Raw genomic sequence first — 22,212 nt, forward strand, 5'->3', positions numbered from 1 at the left:
TATATCAATGGTTTACAAAACATCCCACGGCGTGGGTTTAGCGTGGGTCTACTTTACCTTGGGCCTTAGCCAAGTTCTAGACTTTAAACAGCTGGAGTCAGGAAATTGGCTTTCCGAAACGGGGCGTAGTTGCAGTCCACGTAAACGTGGTTTTAAATTAAATTTCGATAAACTAGAAAATTGAACACAATAAAATAAACAGAAAATAGTGTAAAGTTTCAGCTATTTTGAACTATATTTAGTAATGTTTCATTTCGTCAAGGAAAATCTTTTCCAATTACAGAAATGAGAAAATAAATATTATCATAAAAAATTCGACTACGCCCAGTTTCGGAAAGCCAGTTTTCTGACTCCAGCTATTTAAAGTCTAGAACTTGGCTAAATCCCGAGCCCATCCTAGTACTCAGTAATACCATAGAAAAACAATAGCGTAAGTAGATATCCCATGGTATAGGGCGTTTATGTCGCAACTTTTACTGTTATCTCAAGTCGATTACTGTCGATTATTGTCAATTTTTACTGTTTTGTTGGGGTGATAATGTGTGAACGGCACAATTTGAGAGACTACCAGCATCACACAGCTGCATAGGAAAGAACTACGTGAACTATCGGCTTGGGATAACAGTAAAAGTTGCGACATAAACGCCCTGTACCATGGGATATCTACTTATGCTATCGTTTCTCTATGGTAATACTTGCTCATTAGGTTCACTTTAGACCAAATTGCGCAACTTTCCATAGACGGTTTAGGGATACGTGTATCGTCTCGTCCAGTTTCCACACTAAAATTTACAGTATAGGTCAGACATTCCTTTTCTTACTAGCAGCCATTGAATGATGTTTAATTATATGATGTAGAATGATGAAAAATGTAAAGTCCAACACAGCTGAACTAAATTGGGACGTCTCGTCACTATAGACTCAATTTACGTTCACACTATATGTGTGATATTACGTTCATACTGTGACCAAAATCGCGCAATATTTTCTGTAGTGTTGGCTTTGATGAATAATGCACTAAATTTCTAAAAAAAATTGCTGATTATTTATTATTTTTATTTAATTATATGGCACTAGAACAAGTTGAGCTTGAAGATGTTATCGAAAAAATAGAATAGAAGAATGAAATAGAAATAATATTTCATCAGTCGAGTTCACACATTACAATATTTTGAAAAATGAATAATTTGATCTGAAAACAATATAGGTATTATAAAACACACAATCACGGTTTGGTTAAACAACCAACGGCCACGAAACATTATATTTGTATTAGAATAGAATTTATTGTTTCTCATGAACAACAGTACAATATTACTAGAAAAAACACAACAAAGATACCGTATTAAGTTATCAGCCAAATTTATCAAATGCTATGGCTCAAAAATATAACAATATAAGAATACAAAGAAATATTTCTCATTTACACATTGACATATGCAATCATAATAATATAGCCAAAAGTCATTAGCCACATTTTCCAACTACTTATTATGCTCAAAAAACTTTTATTAAAAATTAATAATTCATATTTCTTTTGAAAAAACGAAACAATACATATATAATTTGAGAAATAAACTCTATAATAAAATTCCAAGAGGATGGTTGATAAAGAAGCCTAAAATAAAAGATTTCCATACCTGGGTGAAAGAAAATTATTTTTATTCAATTAATGATTTGGTTTAATATTGACTGATGTTGTATGAATCTTAAATTCAGCTTTATGTATATCTTTAACTTATTGTTATTTCTTAGAATAGAATATTTAGTTGGTTGAATGTTAATTACTGTTAGCCTATATTATAATATTGTAGGATCATTTTATATATTAATATTAATGTATAAGTGAATAAGTTATATTAATACTCCACGTCGGCGTACAAGTTTTCTTTTGCCGACGTGTAGCACAAAGTTGTCAATTTCCTTTCAGTTGTATTCTGTATATATTTTTGTGCAATAAACGATTTGATTTGATAATACTTCTATGTTACACAGTTGTGTATTTTGTATTAGAAACATTATTATTGGAAGCTAGTTTCCTATTAGAAACTTAGATAACAATCCTAGAAAATTATTGAGTGAATTATTATTGAATTTGACTTCGGAATTATTAAATACCAATAACGTCTTCAGAAATTTTTCGGTTTTGACCAATTTTCCGTTAATTTTGTCCAGGCAACCTGGCGCGCAGAGGTGCGTGCGCACATGCAGCAAATGTCGCTGCCGAAATTCAACGACGAGCAAGAGCGCATTAAACAGCTGCGCGACAATGAGCTGCGACACGCACGCGACATTCGGCTGCACTACGAGCACAAACTGGAGCGGGCAAACGACCTCTACACCGAGCTGCATGCAGCCCTTTTGCGGCTGGAGCAGCGCGAGGAGGAGCTGCGAAGGTCAGTCTATTTGAAGAAAAAATCAAATTTTATTTGAACCAACTCATAATATTTACAATATTTAACTACTAATAATTACAGGAACTGTTAATTAATTTATTTTACTCATTCATTTACACACACAAGACACATATAACAATATAAATCTTCTTAAATTGTATGAATTCAGGGCTACTTTCTTGTTGACCGAGCGAAGTGAGGTCTAAGATTCAAGTCGACGGTTTGGTATTTCTCTTAATGTTTAAATGTTTATATGTTGCGCATTTACGGCGAAACGCGGTAATAGATTTTCATGAAATTTGACAGGTATGTTCCTTTTTTAATTGCGCGTCGACGTATATACAAGGTTTTTGAAAATTTTACATTTCAAGGATAATATAAAAGGACAAAGGAGCCTCCTTCTTACGCCAATATTAGAGTAAAAATCAGACTAGAATATTATTCATCATAAATCAGCTGACAAGTGATTACACAGATGTGTGGAGAAGCCAGTCTATTGCTGTACTTCCATAAGGTCTATAGTTTCAATCAGGTACGTGTGGATGAGAATACTGCGTGAGGTCTACTGTTCACAGAACTACTAGTATTTATATAATAGAATTATAGTACCCTTTGAAATTGATAGAATAAGAATACAATTTGTATTCTTATTCTATTTTTTTATTAATTTCAAATGGTAGACTACTATAATTCTATTTTATAAACAATACAAATTTACAAATGAATCTTCATTTCAATTCCAATTGTTATTAATAGCCGTTTTCATACTTACCAATTGTCTGTCAACACTCAAAAAATTGTCCTACAATCTCTCGACGCATAGGCCTACCTTGCCTAAGGAGAAGTTGTGAACTGATCACTTCTATTTTGTTATAAGAATGTGATAATGTTATGCTTTGTTTGTAAGAATTTTTCAATCAAGTGAATAAATACCTACGTTATTAGATTTATCAATTCTAAGTTATTATATAAATTAAGTTATTAGACAATCAATCAAAACTCAAACTGATTGCTATTTCTACAGGAGAGAGAAACAGACTGCAAAGAGTTGCAAGAAGCGTTTTGTGAGGCCACTGTTCAAAGCAAGGGAGAAGCTCGAACGCAAAAAGTCCGATTCCACTACTCCGACATCACCTGAGCGTTACTCGATGACTCCGGATCCTGACTCCCCTGACGTAAGTGAAATTTTTCTAAATATTGCAAAATATTTCCTATCAACTGTATAAACCTACAGAATATGTGATCTGAATCTTTACTGGAATGTGATGAGAAATAGCACTGATTGAATTCAATTTTAACGTTTTACAAGAGAACCTTGACCACTTGGAGATGTTTTTATTCATCTCTACAGCTTCCATCATCAATTTCAAACTTTGTTTTGAGTTTTTGTTTGCTTGGCACATATTTTATTAATTTTTCGCTCTCTGTTGGAAATCTCCTGATGTTCTTTGTCAGGCTACTGCGTTTCTCCCCTCACTTTTGCTAGCTTGACACGTATTCTATTAGTCCTCCGGTTCTGTTGGAACTCTCCTGATTTACTTATTACTGCTCCTAATTTTTCAACAACATGCAATTTGCAATTTTCCCCAGCTCTCCTTACACTTAGAGAAAAATGGAACATTTTATCTTCATTTATATTATTCAAGTTTAACTTTGCTGGCTGTGCCAAATCATTTAGATCTATTATAATTTACATTTTTATTATGCATTTTGTATGTATCATTCATGTTTTGTAACTATGTAATTTTGGCGAAATAAACATTCTTATTCTTTCATGCATACTATTTCCTTCATTCATACTATCATCATCATCATCATCATTGGCTCGCCAATCCAAAGCGGATCTTGGCCTCTTCTAGCATTTGCCTCCATTCTACTCTATTCATGGCAGCACGCCTCCAATTCCTGACCCCAACTCTTGCATCTCCTGCAACTGCATCCATCGGATGCATACCATTCATACTATTCCATACATTTTCTGAACTATAATATCCTTATGATTCTGCATTAATTTGCAATTTTTAGTTTCCAAGCTACCCCAAATTTTTAATAAACATGAAACTAATTTATGCTATCCTTCATTCATCCTCTATACTATCTATTAATCCTTCATTCATACTGTTCCATTCAATTCGTTAACTATATTCAAGCTATGTTCCACTTCTATCTTATATTATACGCTACTCAGCTCTGACTTTCTTTATTTTGTTAACAGTTTTTCCAACTTCCATTTCTGTTTTTTTTAATGTAGAACCTTGCAGCCTTCGTGCTAATCCACAAACTGAAAATTTGCAACCTTTGTGTTTTTCACAACCTAGAAGTTTGTAACCTTTGGGATTTTTCACAGCATAAAACTTTGTAGCCTTTGTGCTTTTTCACAACATGAAACTTTGCAATCTTTGTGCTTTCTACAACCTAAAACTTTGCAACCTTTCAATTTTTTTACAACTTGAAACTTCACAGCCTTTGTTGTTTTTCATAACCTAGATTTGCACTTTTCCCCTGCCCAACACTTGCTGAGTTCCTAGCGTTCCCAATACCTACTTGTATTTTGTTTTACCTGAGAGTTTGAGATAAATTAAAACTTCTCACCTTGACCTCTCCTTACATACTTGAGATATCTGTATATACTTGGAAAAATATAAAACCTTCTTCCGGTATGGAGACTCGCTTAATTATTACACTCGCAACTCTAATATGTTATCGACTGTATCACACAGTAGATCTACCACTCTCTAGAGAAACCGCCTTCAGTTTGGCGGACCAGACTTATACAATTTTCTGCCAAGTAAACTGAAATATACATTGGAAGACATACACTGATATGGAAGACAATTCAAAATTAATCTCAGACATTGGCTGAAAATTAAACCATTTTATACTTTGGATGAGTTGTATAATAGAGCTGCTTGACTATATTCCATAAAAAATTCCTTTGGATTTGGAGGAATATGCGACGCAGAGAAATGGAGGGAGATCAGCCAATTACAGTGATGGATAGAGTCATAGGAAGAAGCGCAGTTGCCAATTTGTCGATTAGACTCTGTCGACTTAGTGCTTTCAGAAAAGAAACTTCGTATGTGTATCATGAGTACTTGAACACTCACTAGATAGAGAACACTGGCCGAGTTAGAACGGCAACATCACCGCCGCTGTATCCCTATCTTTCTCTGCTGCGCATATCCCTCCAAGTCAAACGATTTTTTTTATGGAATATAGTTAAGTAGCTCTATTATACAACTCATACAAAGTATAAAATGGTTCAATTATCAGCCAATCTCTGAGATTAATTTTGATTTTTTTTCAATGTCGTTCATATCTCTAAGATTATTAGGCAAGAGAATTGGGAAAAATTTTATTGAGAACGTTTTCGTTTAATAGTGAAGTGATAGTATGAAATGTAGAAGAATCTTCTTCTAGTAGATCTACTCAACTAGAGTTGTTGTGTAATTGCTTATTTAATCTGTTTATTTTACCTATACATGTTTTTTACCTATAAATGTTGACCCATCCTCTGTCCATATTTTTGGATGTTTCAGGATATGATTGAAACTAACTAATTAATGTGAAAAATCTCTTATTCAGAGTCCGGCCAAGGCCTCACTGTACACGCAGCTGAAAGGCGAGCGACCCGTGTCAGTGGCCATTGCTAAACCTGCGCCGATCGCCGCCTTGAGGCAGCGACGTCTCATGAAGGCGAGACGCGTTTCTGTCGCTCAGCAGTGTTGTGGTGCATCTTCATCGTCAGCACAACTGTGCAGTCCCATCAGAGACCAGGTTGGTAATATAAATTGATCTAGCGTAGTGCCATAGTTTTATAAATTTTTTAATCATTTAATACTGTTTAGGGAGATCTAGTACATGATAATATGTTAATGAGAATTTAAAAAATACTTTTTAACATTTGGATAGTGAAGATTCAAAATTACAATTTCCAGGAGAAGCAAAAACATCCCAAAATATACAATATTATATATTGCCACATGATATGTAATACAATAAACAATAAAACACATTTTTGTTGCTCATAAAATACGGTTTCATGAGTTTACTAATATTATAATTAAGTATTTGACATAGGAGTTTACGAATCAAAATAGTTGATGAACTTTATGACATACAAGGTTTTGCACTTGAATACTAACTTACATTATTTTGTCCTATTATGAATTCCAATCTATAAGTTCTGTTCAGCTCATATTTACTACATTAATTTGGATTCAATTATATTCATTAGTATACTATTCTATTTATATAACACCATTCATCCAATTCTCCTATTTATCATATTTATTCATTCATAGCTTATTAATTAATATTTATTTATTATCTACTAGTAGGTAACCCGTGCTCCGCAAGGGTCTAATTGAAAACTTGACAAACAGAAAACTTGACCAAGGTAGGTACTGAAATCTTGAAGAATTCAAAATAGGCCTATCACCATTCTCGGTAAATTAAGAATCTATATGCAGAATTTCAAGTTAATCAGTTGAGTAGTTCAGACGTGATGATGTGTCATTCTTGAATTTCCTATCCTATACGCCAATTCTTCCCTTTAGAATACTGAGTTGGCTGAATCACCAATTTTGGCAATATTAATTATTTATTATTGTGTAAAAATTATTAAAACTCGTCAATGATTATATTATTTTTCTGTGCATTTAGATTTTGTTTATCAAGTATATTTTGTTTATCAAGTACTTGGATTATTGATAAAATTCAAGATACATAGATTATCACGCATCAACAAAATTGTTTCATTTGTACTGCTGTTATTGGATTAAAAAAATGTATTTCTTATTTTTAGAACTCGTGGCTGGAGATCAAGGCTTCTTTTTCCAGTCACGCCACAAACTATTGTATTTTAATGATTATGTTTATTTGTAAAAATATTTCTTGTATTTAGCAATAAATTCATTATTCATTCATTATTATAGATACAGTAATATAAAAAGATGCGTCATTCGTGATATCATCACCTCTGAACTACTCAACTGATTAACTTGAAATTTTTCATAAAGATTCTTGATTTAACAAGGATGGTTGTAGGTCTATTTTAAATTCTTCAAGATTTCAGTAGGTCAAGTTTTTAATTACAACCTTGCGGAGCACGTATTAGCTGTTAGTCTTCCATATTCACAAAAAAATAAAACTAAAAATATTCGCGAATAGTAAGGTTTTCTCATGTTGAAGTTTAGAACCTCTCTATTTTCTAAATTTTGGTTTGTTTATTTCTGGACTCGAAATTTGATTCAAAGTGAAGCATCATACCTTTTAGACATTGTCTTACTACTATCAAAATTCGGAAAGGGAACAGTTTTGGGCTAGGCTTGTTGATCCTTTTCTATTCATTTATTTTATTTGTGCATTGGTTAATGTAAATGAATAAATAAATTAATATAAATGAATAATTACTTCAGTTTTTAAATTTCTCACTTTTAACTCAGAAGTTTATAAAATTATTTCTAATTGTCTATTTCAGGAGGACAATTATTGGGAGTACGTAGAGCCTTGCCGAGTGAACATTGAGACGCAGACTGAACCAATGGACATCAGTCCAAGTCCTGAACCGAGCCCACGTATCGTTAGTCCCACTGACAGCATGAATGGCAACCTACAGTTTACTCATACTGACGTAAGTAGCCAGGCATCGGTTTCCATTCATTTAAATCAATGCATTTCATCCCATCATACATCCAAACCTTGTTCAATATGATTCAGTCATTTATTCATCATTCATTGATTCATTCTATATTACATTCAGTTCTATATTATTAAGTCAAATCGAGTTAAGGCTAAAAATAAACTTTCTACTGTTGATATTTTCTAAAGTTTTTCAATTTGTATATCATCAAGCTATCAAAATGAAGAAGTTTTCTCAGGAAAACATTTTTTCCGATCATTACTTTTTGAGATAAGAGCGTCTAAAGTTTAAATTTTTGGGGACAGAACATTTCAAATTCGGTGAGAGATAAATCCATGAGATTCAAAGGATTAATTCTTCATGGTATTGTTGATTGAATAAAACCAAAATTTTTTGAAAATATAATTTTTTTGAGAAAGCTATTCAATTTACCAAAAATAACTCAACTAAAAGTTATTTTTGGTCATTTTTAGTAAATTGAATAACTTTCTCAAAAGTTAATATTTTCAAAAATTTTCTGTTTTATTCAATCAACAATAACATAAAGAATTTATCCTCTGAATCTCATGTATTTATCTCTTACCGAATTTGAAATGTTCTCTCCCAAAAATTTAATTTTAGGCGCTTATATCTCAAAAAGTAATGATCGGGAAAAATGTTTTCCTTAGAAAACTTTTCCCATTTTGATAGCTTGATGATATACAAATCAAAATACTTTTAAAAATATAACAAGTAGAAAGTTTATTTTTTGCCTTTGCACAGCCTTAAGGGTTTAGTTTATTTTCAAATAATTGAGTTCAAATTAATAATGTATCATTTTTAAATACTGATATTTCTGCTGTATTTTTTGAGAAAATAAATTTGATTTGATTCATTCATTCATCATGCATTTATTCAGACATCATTCATCTAAACTTTATTCTACGTATTCTACATTCATTTTTTCTACTTACCATAATATATTTATCCATTCATCGTTTGTTGATTAATTGATTCATTATTTATTCTATTAGAATCACTAATAGGCCTACATACCCTTTGTTTTTTTAAATACACGCTAGGTTTCGGCCATTTATGTCATCATCAAGTATCTAAATTATTATATATTATTGCCTATATTCACAAAACAAACTAAATAGTAGAGTAGAGTGACATTCAGATCCTATTATTGTTTAATAATAAGACACCTATTTTTAGTTGTACAAATGAATTGTGTTCTTTTTGTGAATTCATTCATTTTGACACTTGCTTTTGCAACCTTTTCGAACTTATGAGTCGAAACATGTCGTGTTTATTCGTTTCAAATATTTATCTGTATTCAACTAAAGATTTAACTACAGTAGATTTTCGGTTGATTTTACTAATAAATTAGTTACGGATGTAGTAATATTTTTCTGTATTCAACTACAGATTTTACAGAATTAACTACAGTTGATTCTCAGTTAACTATAAGTTAATTTTACTAATTAATTACAGATGTAGTAATATTTATCTGTATTCAACTATAGATTTTACAGAATTAACTACAGTTGATTCTCAGTTAACTATCAGTTAATTTTACTAATTAATTACAAATGTAGTACCTAATATTATCAGTATTCAACTAGAGATTTTACAGATTAAACTACAGTAGATTTTCAGTTGAATATCAGTTGATTTTACTAATTAATTACAGATGTAGTTAGTTAGTACGGCTTATCAATGACCCGTCTGATGAAAGGCTAGGCGCACACCAATTAGTCAAGCAAGACAAGACAAGACATGATCAGACACGTTCAGTCACAATACTTCACATAGTTGCTTATGAAGACATATATGCCTAATTGCAATGACTAATCAGTGTGAGTTGCGTCATAAGCAACAATGTGAAGTATTGTGACTAAACGTGTCTGATCATGTCTTGTCTTGTCTTGACTAATTGGTGTGTGCCTAGTCTAATATTGTATTTATTCAGAAGGTAAACATACTTTGAAGATTTTTTAGATGTTTTCAGACGCTCAATTTTAATAGTTCCATCCTTGTTTGTTCCATTAGGAAAGCTGTTACACAGAAGAGAGAAACGGGAACGAGAGGCTGAGCGATGACGACATCTTGGAGAGTCTCGGCCGCAAAGTGAGCGAGATTTTGAACAACGGCAACGGAGCCAGGCTGGCTGAGGACAGCTCTGACCGAGAAGATGACGATTTGCCACGGCTTGGCTCTTACAGCTATGCGCTCAAACGAAAGAGGTTCGTCATATTTACACTCTTTGTTCATTCTTTTTCCTTAACACTTCAAACTTAAAACAAACTCCGAATTTAATATTGAATGACGTTCTCAAGCACATATGAGATCAATTATTATTATAAAAAGAAAATTCCAATTAAATGCTGTAAATCACCCCGAAGACTTCTGCTACTGAAAATATTGACAACAGGGTAAACAGCAAGATGGATTTTCAAAGAACGCTACTGTTTACCCTGTTCATAGTATTGAATGTTGTCAATATTTGCAGTAGCAGAAGTCTTCGGGGTGATTTACAGTATTTAATTGGAATTTTCGTTAATAATTATTTATTTATTAGCATTTGAACAAATGCAACTTTTCAATTTATTTCCATCTATACATATGAGATTGGTGAAATTTACACTCTGTTCATTCAAATTATTTTAGTGCACGGTTGCACAAAATTTTGATGAATATTAACGGTGATTAAATTACGCGGTTAACCGGTAAATGCTATAAGAGCCCAGCAAAGGAGTGAAAGACGTTTCTTATTAGCACTAATCACAGTTACAATTAGACACACTAGTGCAACCGACCCTTTAAATTTAAAGGGAGCTCGGAATGTAATATTGAATGATATTCTCAACAAGCACATGAGGTTGGTGGAATTCACACTCTTTCACATTTCTGTTCATCCAATTCTAATAACATATAGGCCCGGTTGAACAAAAGTCTGCTAAATTTCAACGGTTATTGAATGAGGGTTAAATACTACAAGAACCAATCAGAGAAGTGTTAGACGTCTTTAATAATCACATTTACAATTCAACAGTTGAAATTTGTGCGAAACCGGAACTTTCAGTTTAAAGCAAACTCGTAATGTGATGCTGTTTTCAAGGGCAGGAAGTTGGACATTTTCATTTAATTTCAAAAATACTTTCAGTTGAAAGCGAACTCAATATTGTAAGACTATTCAAACAATATAAACATTTACATTATGCTTGTTTTTTCTTACCTGTGAATGATTGATTGTTTGTTTAAAAAAAATTGTTTTTAATAGATTTGTTTGTTTTGCAGTATCGGACGCAGGCCGATCGGGCCAGGCTGTAGAGCGCGACGCGCGAAGCTGGTGATGCCTATCCAGATGTCGGACGAGGAGAACACATCTGAGAGGAGTCGCGCAGCCTCCAGTCGGTCCTCTACCTTGGAGAGTCTGCCAGCTGTCAAGGTTAGCATCAATCATGCTATCAAATTTATCGATTCATCATCTCGTCACAAAATTGTGACGTCCGGTTTTTTGTGAAGTCTGTAAGATTGTTAGTGTCGGTTTCTAAAGGTGCGTACAGACTTTCGCTCTGCTCCGCAACCGAACGTCACTCCGGCAGAGCGATTGATGATCGACCGGGGAGCAACAATGGTTCGACCGGGGAACGCGAGAAGATCTAACATCTTCCGTAACGTTCATGATGGGTGCGGCGCGACTGTGGTTCGAGGGAGGAGCGTGCTCGGTGCGGGTTGGAAGAGCGTATATGTGTACGCAGCTTAGGACACTCATTAATCTTAAGCACTATGTGCATGTTACACAAAAGCCGGTTAAATTTTAACCTCAGAAGGCCTGTTTAATAAGACGGCTTCTCTGATTGGTTCTCGTGGAATTAATCTCGGTTAAAATTTGACCGGCTTTCGTGCAACCGGGCCTAAAGGTTTTCCACTCACTTAGCTGCGCTGTGCTGAAATACGTCTTTGGAAGAAGTAGCCGTCCTATCTCCCAATGTTAAATCCATGCTACGCTGGTGCGAAATGGACATATTGATTGAGGCTGTGCAAAGGCTAAAAATAATTTTTCTACTCGTGATATTTGTCAAAGTTTTTTTGATTTGTATATTATCAAGCTATCAAAATGGAAAAGTTTTCTCAGGAAAACATTTTTTCTCTGATCATTACGTTTTGAGATATGAACGCCTAAAGTTTAAATTTTTGGGGCAGAACATTTCAAATTCGGTGAGATATAAATCCATGAGATTTAGAGGATGATTTTTCATGGTATTGTTGATCTAGTAAAACAAAAATTTTCTGAAAATATCAATTTTTGGAAAAGTTATTCAATTTACCAAAAATAACTCAACTAAAAGTTATTTTTGATTATTTTTAGTGAATTGAATAACTGTCTTAAAATTTTATATTTTCAGATATTTTTTGTTTTACTAGATCAACAATACCATGAAGAATCTATCCTCTAAATCTCATGGATATGGATATGGAAATCTTCATGGTATTGTTGATCTAGTAAAACAAAAATTTTCTGAAAATATCAATTTTTGGAAAAGTTATTCAATTTACCAAAAATAACTCAACTAAAAGTTATTTTTGATTATTTTTAGTGAATTGAATAACTGTCTTAAAATTGATATTCTCAGAAAATTTTTGTTTTATTAGATCAGCAATACAATGAAGAATCTATCCTCTAAATCTCATGGATTTAACTCTTACCAAATTTGAAATGTTCTGTCCCAAAAATTTCAACTTTAGGCGCTCATATCTCAAATAGTAATGATGAGAAAAAAATGTTTTCCTGAGAAAACTTTTTCATTTTGATAGCTTGATGATATACAAATCAAAAAACTTTAAAAATATCACGAGTAAAAAGTTTATTTTTAGCCTTTGCACAGCCTTAAACACTAAACCTAGCTCCGCAGTGCAGGCTGGATGCTTGTCTGACTCGGACTAGGCGCTGAGACAGCAAGTAATAGCAGCGTTGGTGGGAATGCGAGCGGCCGCAGTAACATCTTCCACCCAGCAATGGTCGGCGTAGTTCCGCCTAGCGGACAGACGAAAGATCAATCCAGTCGGTTATTTGATCCCTCCAGCCAGGCTCAGCCAAGCAGCCGAGACAAAAGAACAATGGAGTGACGGTCTTATTCGCGTCATCAGCAGTTTTCTTTCTTACGATTTTTTACTTTCCTTGCCCTACTACCATAGGTAAGGAAAGTATTGCTTTCCAAAAAAAATTAAGGTACCCCAATTTCAAGTTTTCTATACGTTTCAAGGTCCCCTGAGTCCAAAAACATTATTTTTGGGTGTTGGTCTGTGTGTATGTGTGTGTGTGTGGTGTGTGTGTGTGTGGTGTGTGTGTGTGTGTGGTGTGTGTGTGTGTGTGTGTGTGTGGTGTGTGTGTGTGTGTATGTCTGTGAACACGATAACTCCATTCCTAATTAACCGATTGTCTTGAAATTTTAAACTTAAGGTCCTTATACCATGAGGACCCGACAATAAGAATTCAATAAAATTCAATTCAAGATGGCGGAAAAAATGGCGGATAATTACTAAAAAACTATGTTTTTCACGATTTTCTCAAAAACGGCTCTAACGATTTTCTTTAAATTTATACCATGGATAGCTATTTATAAGCCCTATCAACTGACACGAGTCTCATTTCTAGGAAAATTGCAGGAGCTGCGTAATATTCTCGAGAAAAATGGCGGATAATTACTAAAAAACCATGTTTTTCACGATTTTCTCGAAAACGGCTTCAACGATTTTGTTCAAATTTATACCATTCATCAGCCCTATCAACTGACATGAGTCTCATTTTTGGGAAAATTGCAGGAGCTCCGTAATATTCTTGAGAAAAATGGCAGATAATTACCAAAAAAACCATGTTTTTCACGATTTTCTCAAAAATTACTCGACTGATTTATTTCAAATTCATACTCCGTATAGTTATTTATCATCCCCATCAACTGGCATGAATCTCCTCTCTGGGAAACTAATGGGGGGTTCACCCCATCCTTGAGAAATGTACTTTGTAACCTCCTTCTCGTGCATGAGGTAGGTAGGTAGAGCAGTCTATAAAAATAACACATAGTCGAGATATTTCATCTGTAGAACAGCTGTTTTGACGACTTTTAAAAAATCATCGGATTTCACAATTTACACAAAGGAAAAAGTACTCTGAAAACAATAATTATATACACACATATACAGTAGTCCGATCGTAGTTTCAAATAATTATGTTGCCACCAATCGTCATTATGTTATTTCTCTGAATTATTATCGTTAAAGAATGAGGCTCCCAGTTCAATGAGCAAGGAAAGTTGTGTGAGTGTACCACACCAGATTTTTTCATTTTTGTGTTGCCTATAAACTCCAGTCACCAGTAAAAAGTTTCCAAAAACTTGGTGTACTACCATATTAATGAATTTTCATGATGACTTTTCATTATTTAAAAACATTGTTGACATTCTGAGCCTTTAGGCTAAACTTGGGGTCGCTGAGAACGAATCTGCAATCAGAATTTCTCTATCACGAAAAATAACGAAAAAAAACCAGCTGTTGATCTTCCGGCAACCGTTAACAGTCATCCTGCAATGCGGCCTAAACACTTCCAAGCCAGACACCCATCTCAAATGACAACAACGTCAAGCTGTGAGAAACCATCCTGCTCTGCGGCGCTAGGTTAAGGGCCGGTTGCCGAGCTCGGGATTTAGCTAAGTCCTAGACTTTAAACAGCTGGAGTCAGAAAATTGGCTTTCCAAAACGGGGCGTAGTCATAGTCATAGTCACGTTCAAATTGAATTTCGAAAAACTAGAAAATTGAACACAAAATAAAATAAAGAGAAAATAGTGTAAAGTTTCGGCTATTTTGAATTATTTAGGAATGTTTAATTTTGTCAAGGAAAACGTTTCCAATTATAGAAATGAGAAAGATTATCATTAAAACTGCGACTACGCCCCGTTACGGAAAGCCAATTTTTTGACTCCAGCTGATTAAAGTCTAGAACTTAGCTTAACTAGCTCGGAAACCGGCCCTATAAAGGTGCGGTTTCATACCGTGTGTGCAAGCCCAAAGCGCCCAAAGTGTGCAAGCCCTAAATTCACACAATTACACAATACAATTTACATGGATTAGCTTCGCTACGCTGAAATACATTTTCAGACAAGCCGTCCTGTCTCCCAATGTTAAATCCATGCTACGCTGGTGTGAGCGGGACAGATTGATTAACATTAGGAGCTATATGTCGGCTACCGTACGTCTTCGGATACGTATCTCTAGCTAGATGTGAAGAGCCTCGAATGCTATCAAATACATCGATTCATCTCTTCACAGAATAGAGCCCGATTTCTAGGACACTTCCATTAATCTTAAAGAGAGTGAAAACACTTGTAGAGAGTAAAACGTTGATTTCTCCATGGTGTGTGTGTGTGTGTGTGTGTGATGTATTAAGATAGAATTTAAAATTTTGCAGAAAAATCTTGTCTGCAAACAGGAGTGAAATACATTCAGAACTCAATTTATTAAATAAATTTAATTAAGATAAGTATTTTCATTTGAGTTTAAATATAAGCATTTTTAGTTGAGTTCTGAATGTATTTCACTCCTGTTTGCAGACAAGATTTTTCTTAAGCAAACAGTATTGTATTCAATGATCTGTAATATCATTTGTGTAATGGAATTTGTCATGTAGGCGATATCATTGAATAAAAGTTGATTTGATTTAATGGACCATCATTTCTATAGATTTGAAAATGGTTTATTAGATTCAATAAGTGTGCTAGAAATAGGGCCTAGTATTAGAAATTTTGAAGGAGCAGACTTGATTGAGGTGAACAATACAGTTATACAGTATATATCAGTGAGGTATACCTATAATAAGTTGAATCAAATTCTATAGGTTTAATGGTCCATTAGATTTGATAAGTGTCCTAGAAACCTGGTCTGAAAATATTGAAATTGTGAAGGAGCAGACTTGATTGAGGTAAACATCACCTATATTGATTGAGGTGAACATCAGCTGAATATTGATTAGGATTTTGCAAAAACTCATTGGGTCTTGGGAAAATGAATAGCTTTTGGGAAAAGATAGTACTTATCTCTTTCCTATATAGGGCTACTTGTAATATAAATATAAAGAAAATAAAAATCTCAGTACACTTTTTTTTAAATATTTTATTTTATGAGTGATAAAAATTAAAAAAAAAGGGTACTGAGATTTGTATTTTCTTTATATTTAAAGATAGTACTGTATACAATTTTGTTCGAATATTCATTCATTACGCTATTTGATTTCACCAGCATTTTATTGATGTTTTCTGTTCTAGACTATAAGTAACTTATAAGTGATTTATCATCAACATAATAAGACCTAGGTGATTCATGCTGTCCTGTTTTCCAACACTATTATGTTAATTCATGTTTTCATCAACGAAATGATATCTATCGAATGTTATTGAATTTATAACTAATTGATTGACTGATATTTTGAATTGTATATTGTATTGAATTTATAACTAATTTATTGATTGATATTTGTATTTCTTACAGAGACCGGCCAGTTGCATCACGTCGGAGTCTTCATCGGAATCTGAAGATGCCAGTGAGGCTACTGTAGCATCACAGCTTTATCAACTAAAAATCAATGACTCCGAAACTATTGCATAGTCGTCACCTCTCAACATTCCGCCATTTTTATTTGGGTGTGAGCGAGAACGAAAGATGAATGAAAAGAGTGCGTGAATGGAAGAGAACTACGTTAGAAAAATCATTATTAATTTTTCCATCGTTGTTTCTGTACTAAATTTTCAAGTAAAAATGAAAATATTCTTAATTAAGTTAGGCTAGATTTTATTGACAACTACAGTTAATTCGTCCAAGATTGGATCAATGCATGCATGTTCAACGAATGTTTTTTCGTATGTAAGTTGTAAATTTATGTTCTCATTGTTACTAGTGATAAGTATTTTTTAACAGACTGTTTAATTGAAACTGAATGAACGAAACCATGACATTATTCTACTATTAGCTTAGTTCAGCGGAAAATATTTTTTAGAAAATCGTCGTACTTAGATTGTTGAGTACAGTACGGTACTTACAAGAATAGATTAATAGATCGTTACTAGTGTGATACTGTACTCTTGTTATGTCCATTGAACGTGTCTTCTATTCTTATGCTGATTAAGTTTAGAAACTCGTGTATGATGTAAAGTTGGGTGAATTGATAAGTATCCATAAAATTTACAAGCAATAATTATGATATAAGAAACTCTTAACATTAACCTGTATTCAAGTAGACGGGTGAAATAAATACAGGCATGCCTAACATATTTGATAAATTAAAGTTAAAGATCTAAATTTGATTTTTAATATTTCTAATTTTGACACTCATATATTTTCAATTGATAAACTATTCATAATTCACTAATCATCGATTGATTTTAAAAATTATTGATTAAAACATACTAATATGTAAAAATACCTACCAATTTAAAATTAATTTATAAACGTTTTATTCTTTAACTTATGACGGAATTAATACATTTCTAATTATTCTAATGTGCTCAGGGATTTCTAAAGCAATCATAGTAACTGATAGGAATAACTTTGAACTGCCAATTATTTTATAAATAATATTAACTAACGCGTTCCTCCACTGTTGAAATTTTATGTAGTTATACGAGTAATACAAAACAATAAAGTTAAAATTGAACGATTATGAATATTTTTGTTGTTAAAATGGTTCATTCTCATATTTGACTCTCAGGAATAATATTATTATGGATGCTTATTGATTGCTCAACTATTATAATGTATTATTATCTAATAAAAAATTGAAATATATTTGGCTGGTTGCACAAACATCAGTCAATTTTTGATAGACGGTCATCCGTTACAAATTGATTAGAGATCAACCTTGGTTGGCGTTTATACATCCGTCAATTTGTATTTTTATCCAGAAATCGTGAGAGAAATGGGATTATTTCTAAGTGTGTACATGTCGAGTATTGTTGCAAGTTGGTAGTAAACGCAATAATGTGAACTTGTACACCATTTGTATATTATTATTTTTGTTTTTTACAAAACGTAGAACCTATCTATTTTAAGAGATAAATTGCAGATTGATTTAAGGTTTCTGATTGCGAGGAACGGAACAAATACTAAGGAACTCATACTGAGTTGAAATCAGAGATTTGGAATTTAACCATTTTTGTAGTTGATATTTTTTCAAAAATAGTCTATTATTTTTGTCAACTGACTGATGTGTTGAAGCAAACTATTTTGTATAACTGTAGTTGAAACTATACAGGATAGTTTCTATTGAAACTATACTGACTTCATTAGAAAGAACGGTTGTATCTTAATGAAAATTTGTTGAAAATACTCAACAACGTTGATAGAATTGAACAAATTGAACTGCTGGTTTTTCATAGAAGATATATATATATATACATCACAAATCCAAGAAATTAAGATTTTTAGAAGTCCAATTACTGGTTGCACTAGCAACCATTTAGGCCTACGTATATATTTTTAAAATTATACTGCAGAGCATATTTCGAGATGTTTCTTTGAAATACTGAAATCTGGAATTTCTTTGTGACCATCCTACAAATTTCGTCAAAGTTAATGATAATTGCACAATGAAAATTGCTTGTCAAGATAGCACCAAATGCGTGGTAAGTATTAATATTTGCATGAATTCAATGCATTTAAAAATATTAAGTAAATTGATGAATAGATAAGTCTCTTGAAATAGCAAGAATTGATTAGTAATCCTAAAAAATTTATGACGCTCACAGAGAAAAGATATTACAAAAGGTATGTCGGTAAAATGAATTTACAGAATTGATAAATGGTTCGGTCTTACAAATTGAATAGCCAGCGACTGATTCGGTCCCCAGATGAGTTGCCTTTAGACTTGGCAAGATGCGAGGTGCAGCAGTGTTCTGAATGCTTCTGTGCTTGGAATCGGCTCTCGCTCAGGTCTGGGTCCACGAACAGTTTACAGGTTGGCTGGTTCACTGCGCCGATACACGTAGTGTACCTTTCTGGCCACAGTGCTGGTTCACCCTTCGATAACTGAAATATACGAGTATTATTAGAATGATGTAAGACTAATGTATGCTAGAATGCAGTTGATAAACATGGACGCTGACTGCTCTACCTGTATTGGGTATATTCAACTAACTACAGAGGACTTGAAAAAAAATTAAGGTACCCAAAGAGAAACTTGAAAATAGCAATCCAATAAATAGTTACGAATCACCACAGGATGCCAGACGATCCGTGCCCGTACGAGGACCAAGAAATAATGTTGACTGTCAGTAGATCGGGTTGTAAGGCCGATCTGCAAAGTAGTGGACTGTGTGGAAGTGTGTAGATGAGATCTATATCTGATCTAGGCACTGACAGCTTTTCATTATTTGCTATGAGCGGATTTACAAACCTTGAATGTGTAGATCCGAAAAAATACCTCTGGTTTACTGTGCGTCTGAGCACAAGTAGAATGCACAAAGGTAGTGCAATAATGATGACTAATAATTGAAGAATGATAGATAATAAGTTTCTTATTATCCGTATGTAAGGCTGATATTTGAATGTAACTATTGGAATGCTTAAAATTAATGTAGTTGTAATTAAAATAAAAAGAATTAGGAATGCACTCAAGTTGTTTATTGTACCTAGACTTTTGCTAGTACGTTTAAGAATACTGATACAATGTTTCAAAATGATGTTACCTCTGTGAGCGCAAAAGATTGAGTAATACAAAGATAAAGTTGGGATAACAATGTTAATGTTGAAATACACAAAGAGTATATTGATGCTGAAACTAATAATAGAATAATAATGACAATGAGTAAAGATTGAATTGAACGTACAAAATTTAGCAATGTTTAAAATGAATAAAAATTTAGAATACTTGAAAAATGATAGTAAATATGAGAATCTTAACCTGACTAATAAAATCAGTCGAGAGACAAAAATCCTAGATAAAAGTCCTGCAAAATTCTTAGTAATCTTAAAGGTATGAAAATACAGAAATTATATGAATATGAACAATAACCTAATTTCACAAAAAATGAAAACTAGGAATTCAGTTTAGGTAGAATCCAATCGTACCTGAAGCTTTCAAGCTGTTGACTATGTAACACTGAAAGAGGACAAATATAGCAACTTGGCTATAATGTAAGCAGAAGGAGCAGAAAGTCTGTCCAGAACTGAAGGTTCGATTAATAATTAAAAATAGAAAAGGTTGAAAAATACCAAATACAATATTGAAAGGAGACGAAGCTCAGCATATTGTATTACATAAGCGGGCTGGGAAATGACAGCTTAACGCATGTCAAGTTACATGGGGAATATTACTATATGTAGAACACATAAGTAATAATAATAGAAGATAAAAGAAATTGAATGATTGATAGTATTTAAATAGTTATTATTTAGGAATAAAAAGTTAATCAGGAACAAAATTGAATGGGATGAAGACTACCAGTAAACACAGTGCCTCTGAGAGGGTAAGTACAAAAATGTGAATAATAGAATAAGACTTCCCTGAATAATTAATGATGTGTTGCCAAAGTGATAGGCCTACGGTGACTCAAATTCCGAGGATGAAACTTGACTCCTGTCAAGTACATTGTAGTTGCAGACAGCTGCTGGGCTAATAGAAGTTGAACGATGAAGATATCTTGATTATATCCTGATAAACGATGACCGATGCGGAAGAGAACTTGACTTGAATACGTTGAGATATTGAAAGTTGAGACTGTTCCAATATTAAATTGATAATGAGTATAACGACGAATGGGCACTTCACAAATTGAATGAGTTTCACTGGTTGAATGTTAATTGGAAAAAGTTCCACCATGAGTTAAGTAGAATAATGTTTGAGGTTATGTCCTAAAGTTGATGTAATTGCAGTGAATAAATATTTGAAAAAAGAGATAAAATGTTCTTGACGACTGAAATCACTGGCATCAGTAAGAATTGAGATTGACAAAGTTCGACTAAATAACTGATGAGTAGCTAAGACTGAGTAGCTAAAAATGAGTAGCGGTTGACAATGAAAGGCAAACTGCACTTGCGCAAATTTCCTGAGTTGAAATGTTGAATAAGGTAAGCTGCACTTGCACAAGACTTCCCAAGTTGAAAAATGTATCTCCTATGAGCATACATGAAGAATGAATGTGACCGCTAAAAAATGTGTACTGATGCTCAGTAAAATTGAAGTGATAAATAATAAATCAAAAGTTCATATTGAGGATTGTTGAAAGCTCATGTGGAATTCATGTTGAAATTACTTACAGTTCATAATAATAATATGATGAATAATTGAAAAACGTTGTACGCAGAAAGCATGGCGTGATTTGCAAAAAGGACGCTTAGTAGAAAAGTCCCGAAAGGTAAGTTAAATTCATAGAAAATATGGTTGAAAAACGTTCACTGATGAAAAATGCGTTGAATGGTTCTTGAATAAGCACACAAACTAGGACATAATGAATGATGAAAATGGATAAAGTTTTCCAAAGATGGACGCGTTAAAAACTGAGATGTTACATCGTATGACTGTACAAAGAGAGTGAGTCTTCTTGCCAAAAACTGGTTGAAGAGACAGGAACTGCCCAATAGCGGAAACATGACGTCCACGGCAGTCATGAGCACAAACTCAACGAATGAAGTGAAAATATAAAATCGATATTAAGCGAACTGAAGGTGTTGAGGTTGAAGTGACTGTTGAAGTATACCAAAGGAGGTTCAAAAACAATGAAAATACAATTCAAAATACTTATAGACGAATATTAAACTAGAAAACATTGAAAGAAGCAGACGACAACTAGCGCTACTATCGATCAAGCGATCAATGAAACCGTGACGTCAGAGATCGCATGACACGTGAGAAAAATGTCTGCGGACTGTAGCAGCGGTAGATTCAAATGCTACAAAAACAAGATGGACGACCATAAGACTGGCTAAAATATGAGACGAAATCTAACATAAAGCTCCCCCCTCGATGCAGGAACAAGTCTTGTCAACCAAGACGTAGCGAGTGCAAAAAAAATGATGAGTACGAAAAAATACATATATGTTAGATGAGTCGAATAGAAATATACGAGCAATACGAATAATAGGTGGATAACATGATGAATAAATGCTAATACAAAAAGGACAAGTAGTGAAAGACTACCAAA

General features: G+C 33.4%; 1 protein-coding gene across 4 annotated transcripts in view; it reads left to right on the top strand.

The window, feature by feature from the left end:
* LOC111054242 (mitogen-activated protein kinase kinase kinase 12) overlaps positions 1-17,560 on the top strand; it is a 77,703-nt gene extending 60,143 nt beyond the window's left edge. For all 4 annotated transcript variants that reach the window (XM_039429960.1, XM_039429961.1, XM_039429959.1 and 1 more), the window contains 7 exons: positions 2,176-2,396; positions 3,421-3,571; positions 5,982-6,173; positions 7,879-8,031; positions 10,075-10,268; positions 11,323-11,473; positions 16,568-17,560. In XM_039429960.1, coding sequence (XP_039285894.1) covers positions 2,176-2,396; positions 3,421-3,571; positions 5,982-6,173; positions 7,879-8,031; positions 10,075-10,268; positions 11,323-11,473; positions 16,568-16,684 — 1,179 coding nt within the window. In that variant the 3' untranslated portion in view covers positions 16,685-17,560. The remainder of the gene's footprint in view (positions 1-2,175; positions 2,397-3,420; positions 3,572-5,981; positions 6,174-7,878; positions 8,032-10,074; positions 10,269-11,322; positions 11,474-16,567) is intronic.
* The last annotated feature ends 4,652 nt before the right edge of the window (positions 17,561-22,212 follow it).

This window comes from Nilaparvata lugens, chromosome 6 (genome assembly GCF_014356525.2).
Source record: "Nilaparvata lugens isolate BPH chromosome 6, ASM1435652v1, whole genome shotgun sequence".
Taxonomy (NCBI): Eukaryota; Metazoa; Arthropoda; class Insecta; order Hemiptera; family Delphacidae; genus Nilaparvata; species Nilaparvata lugens.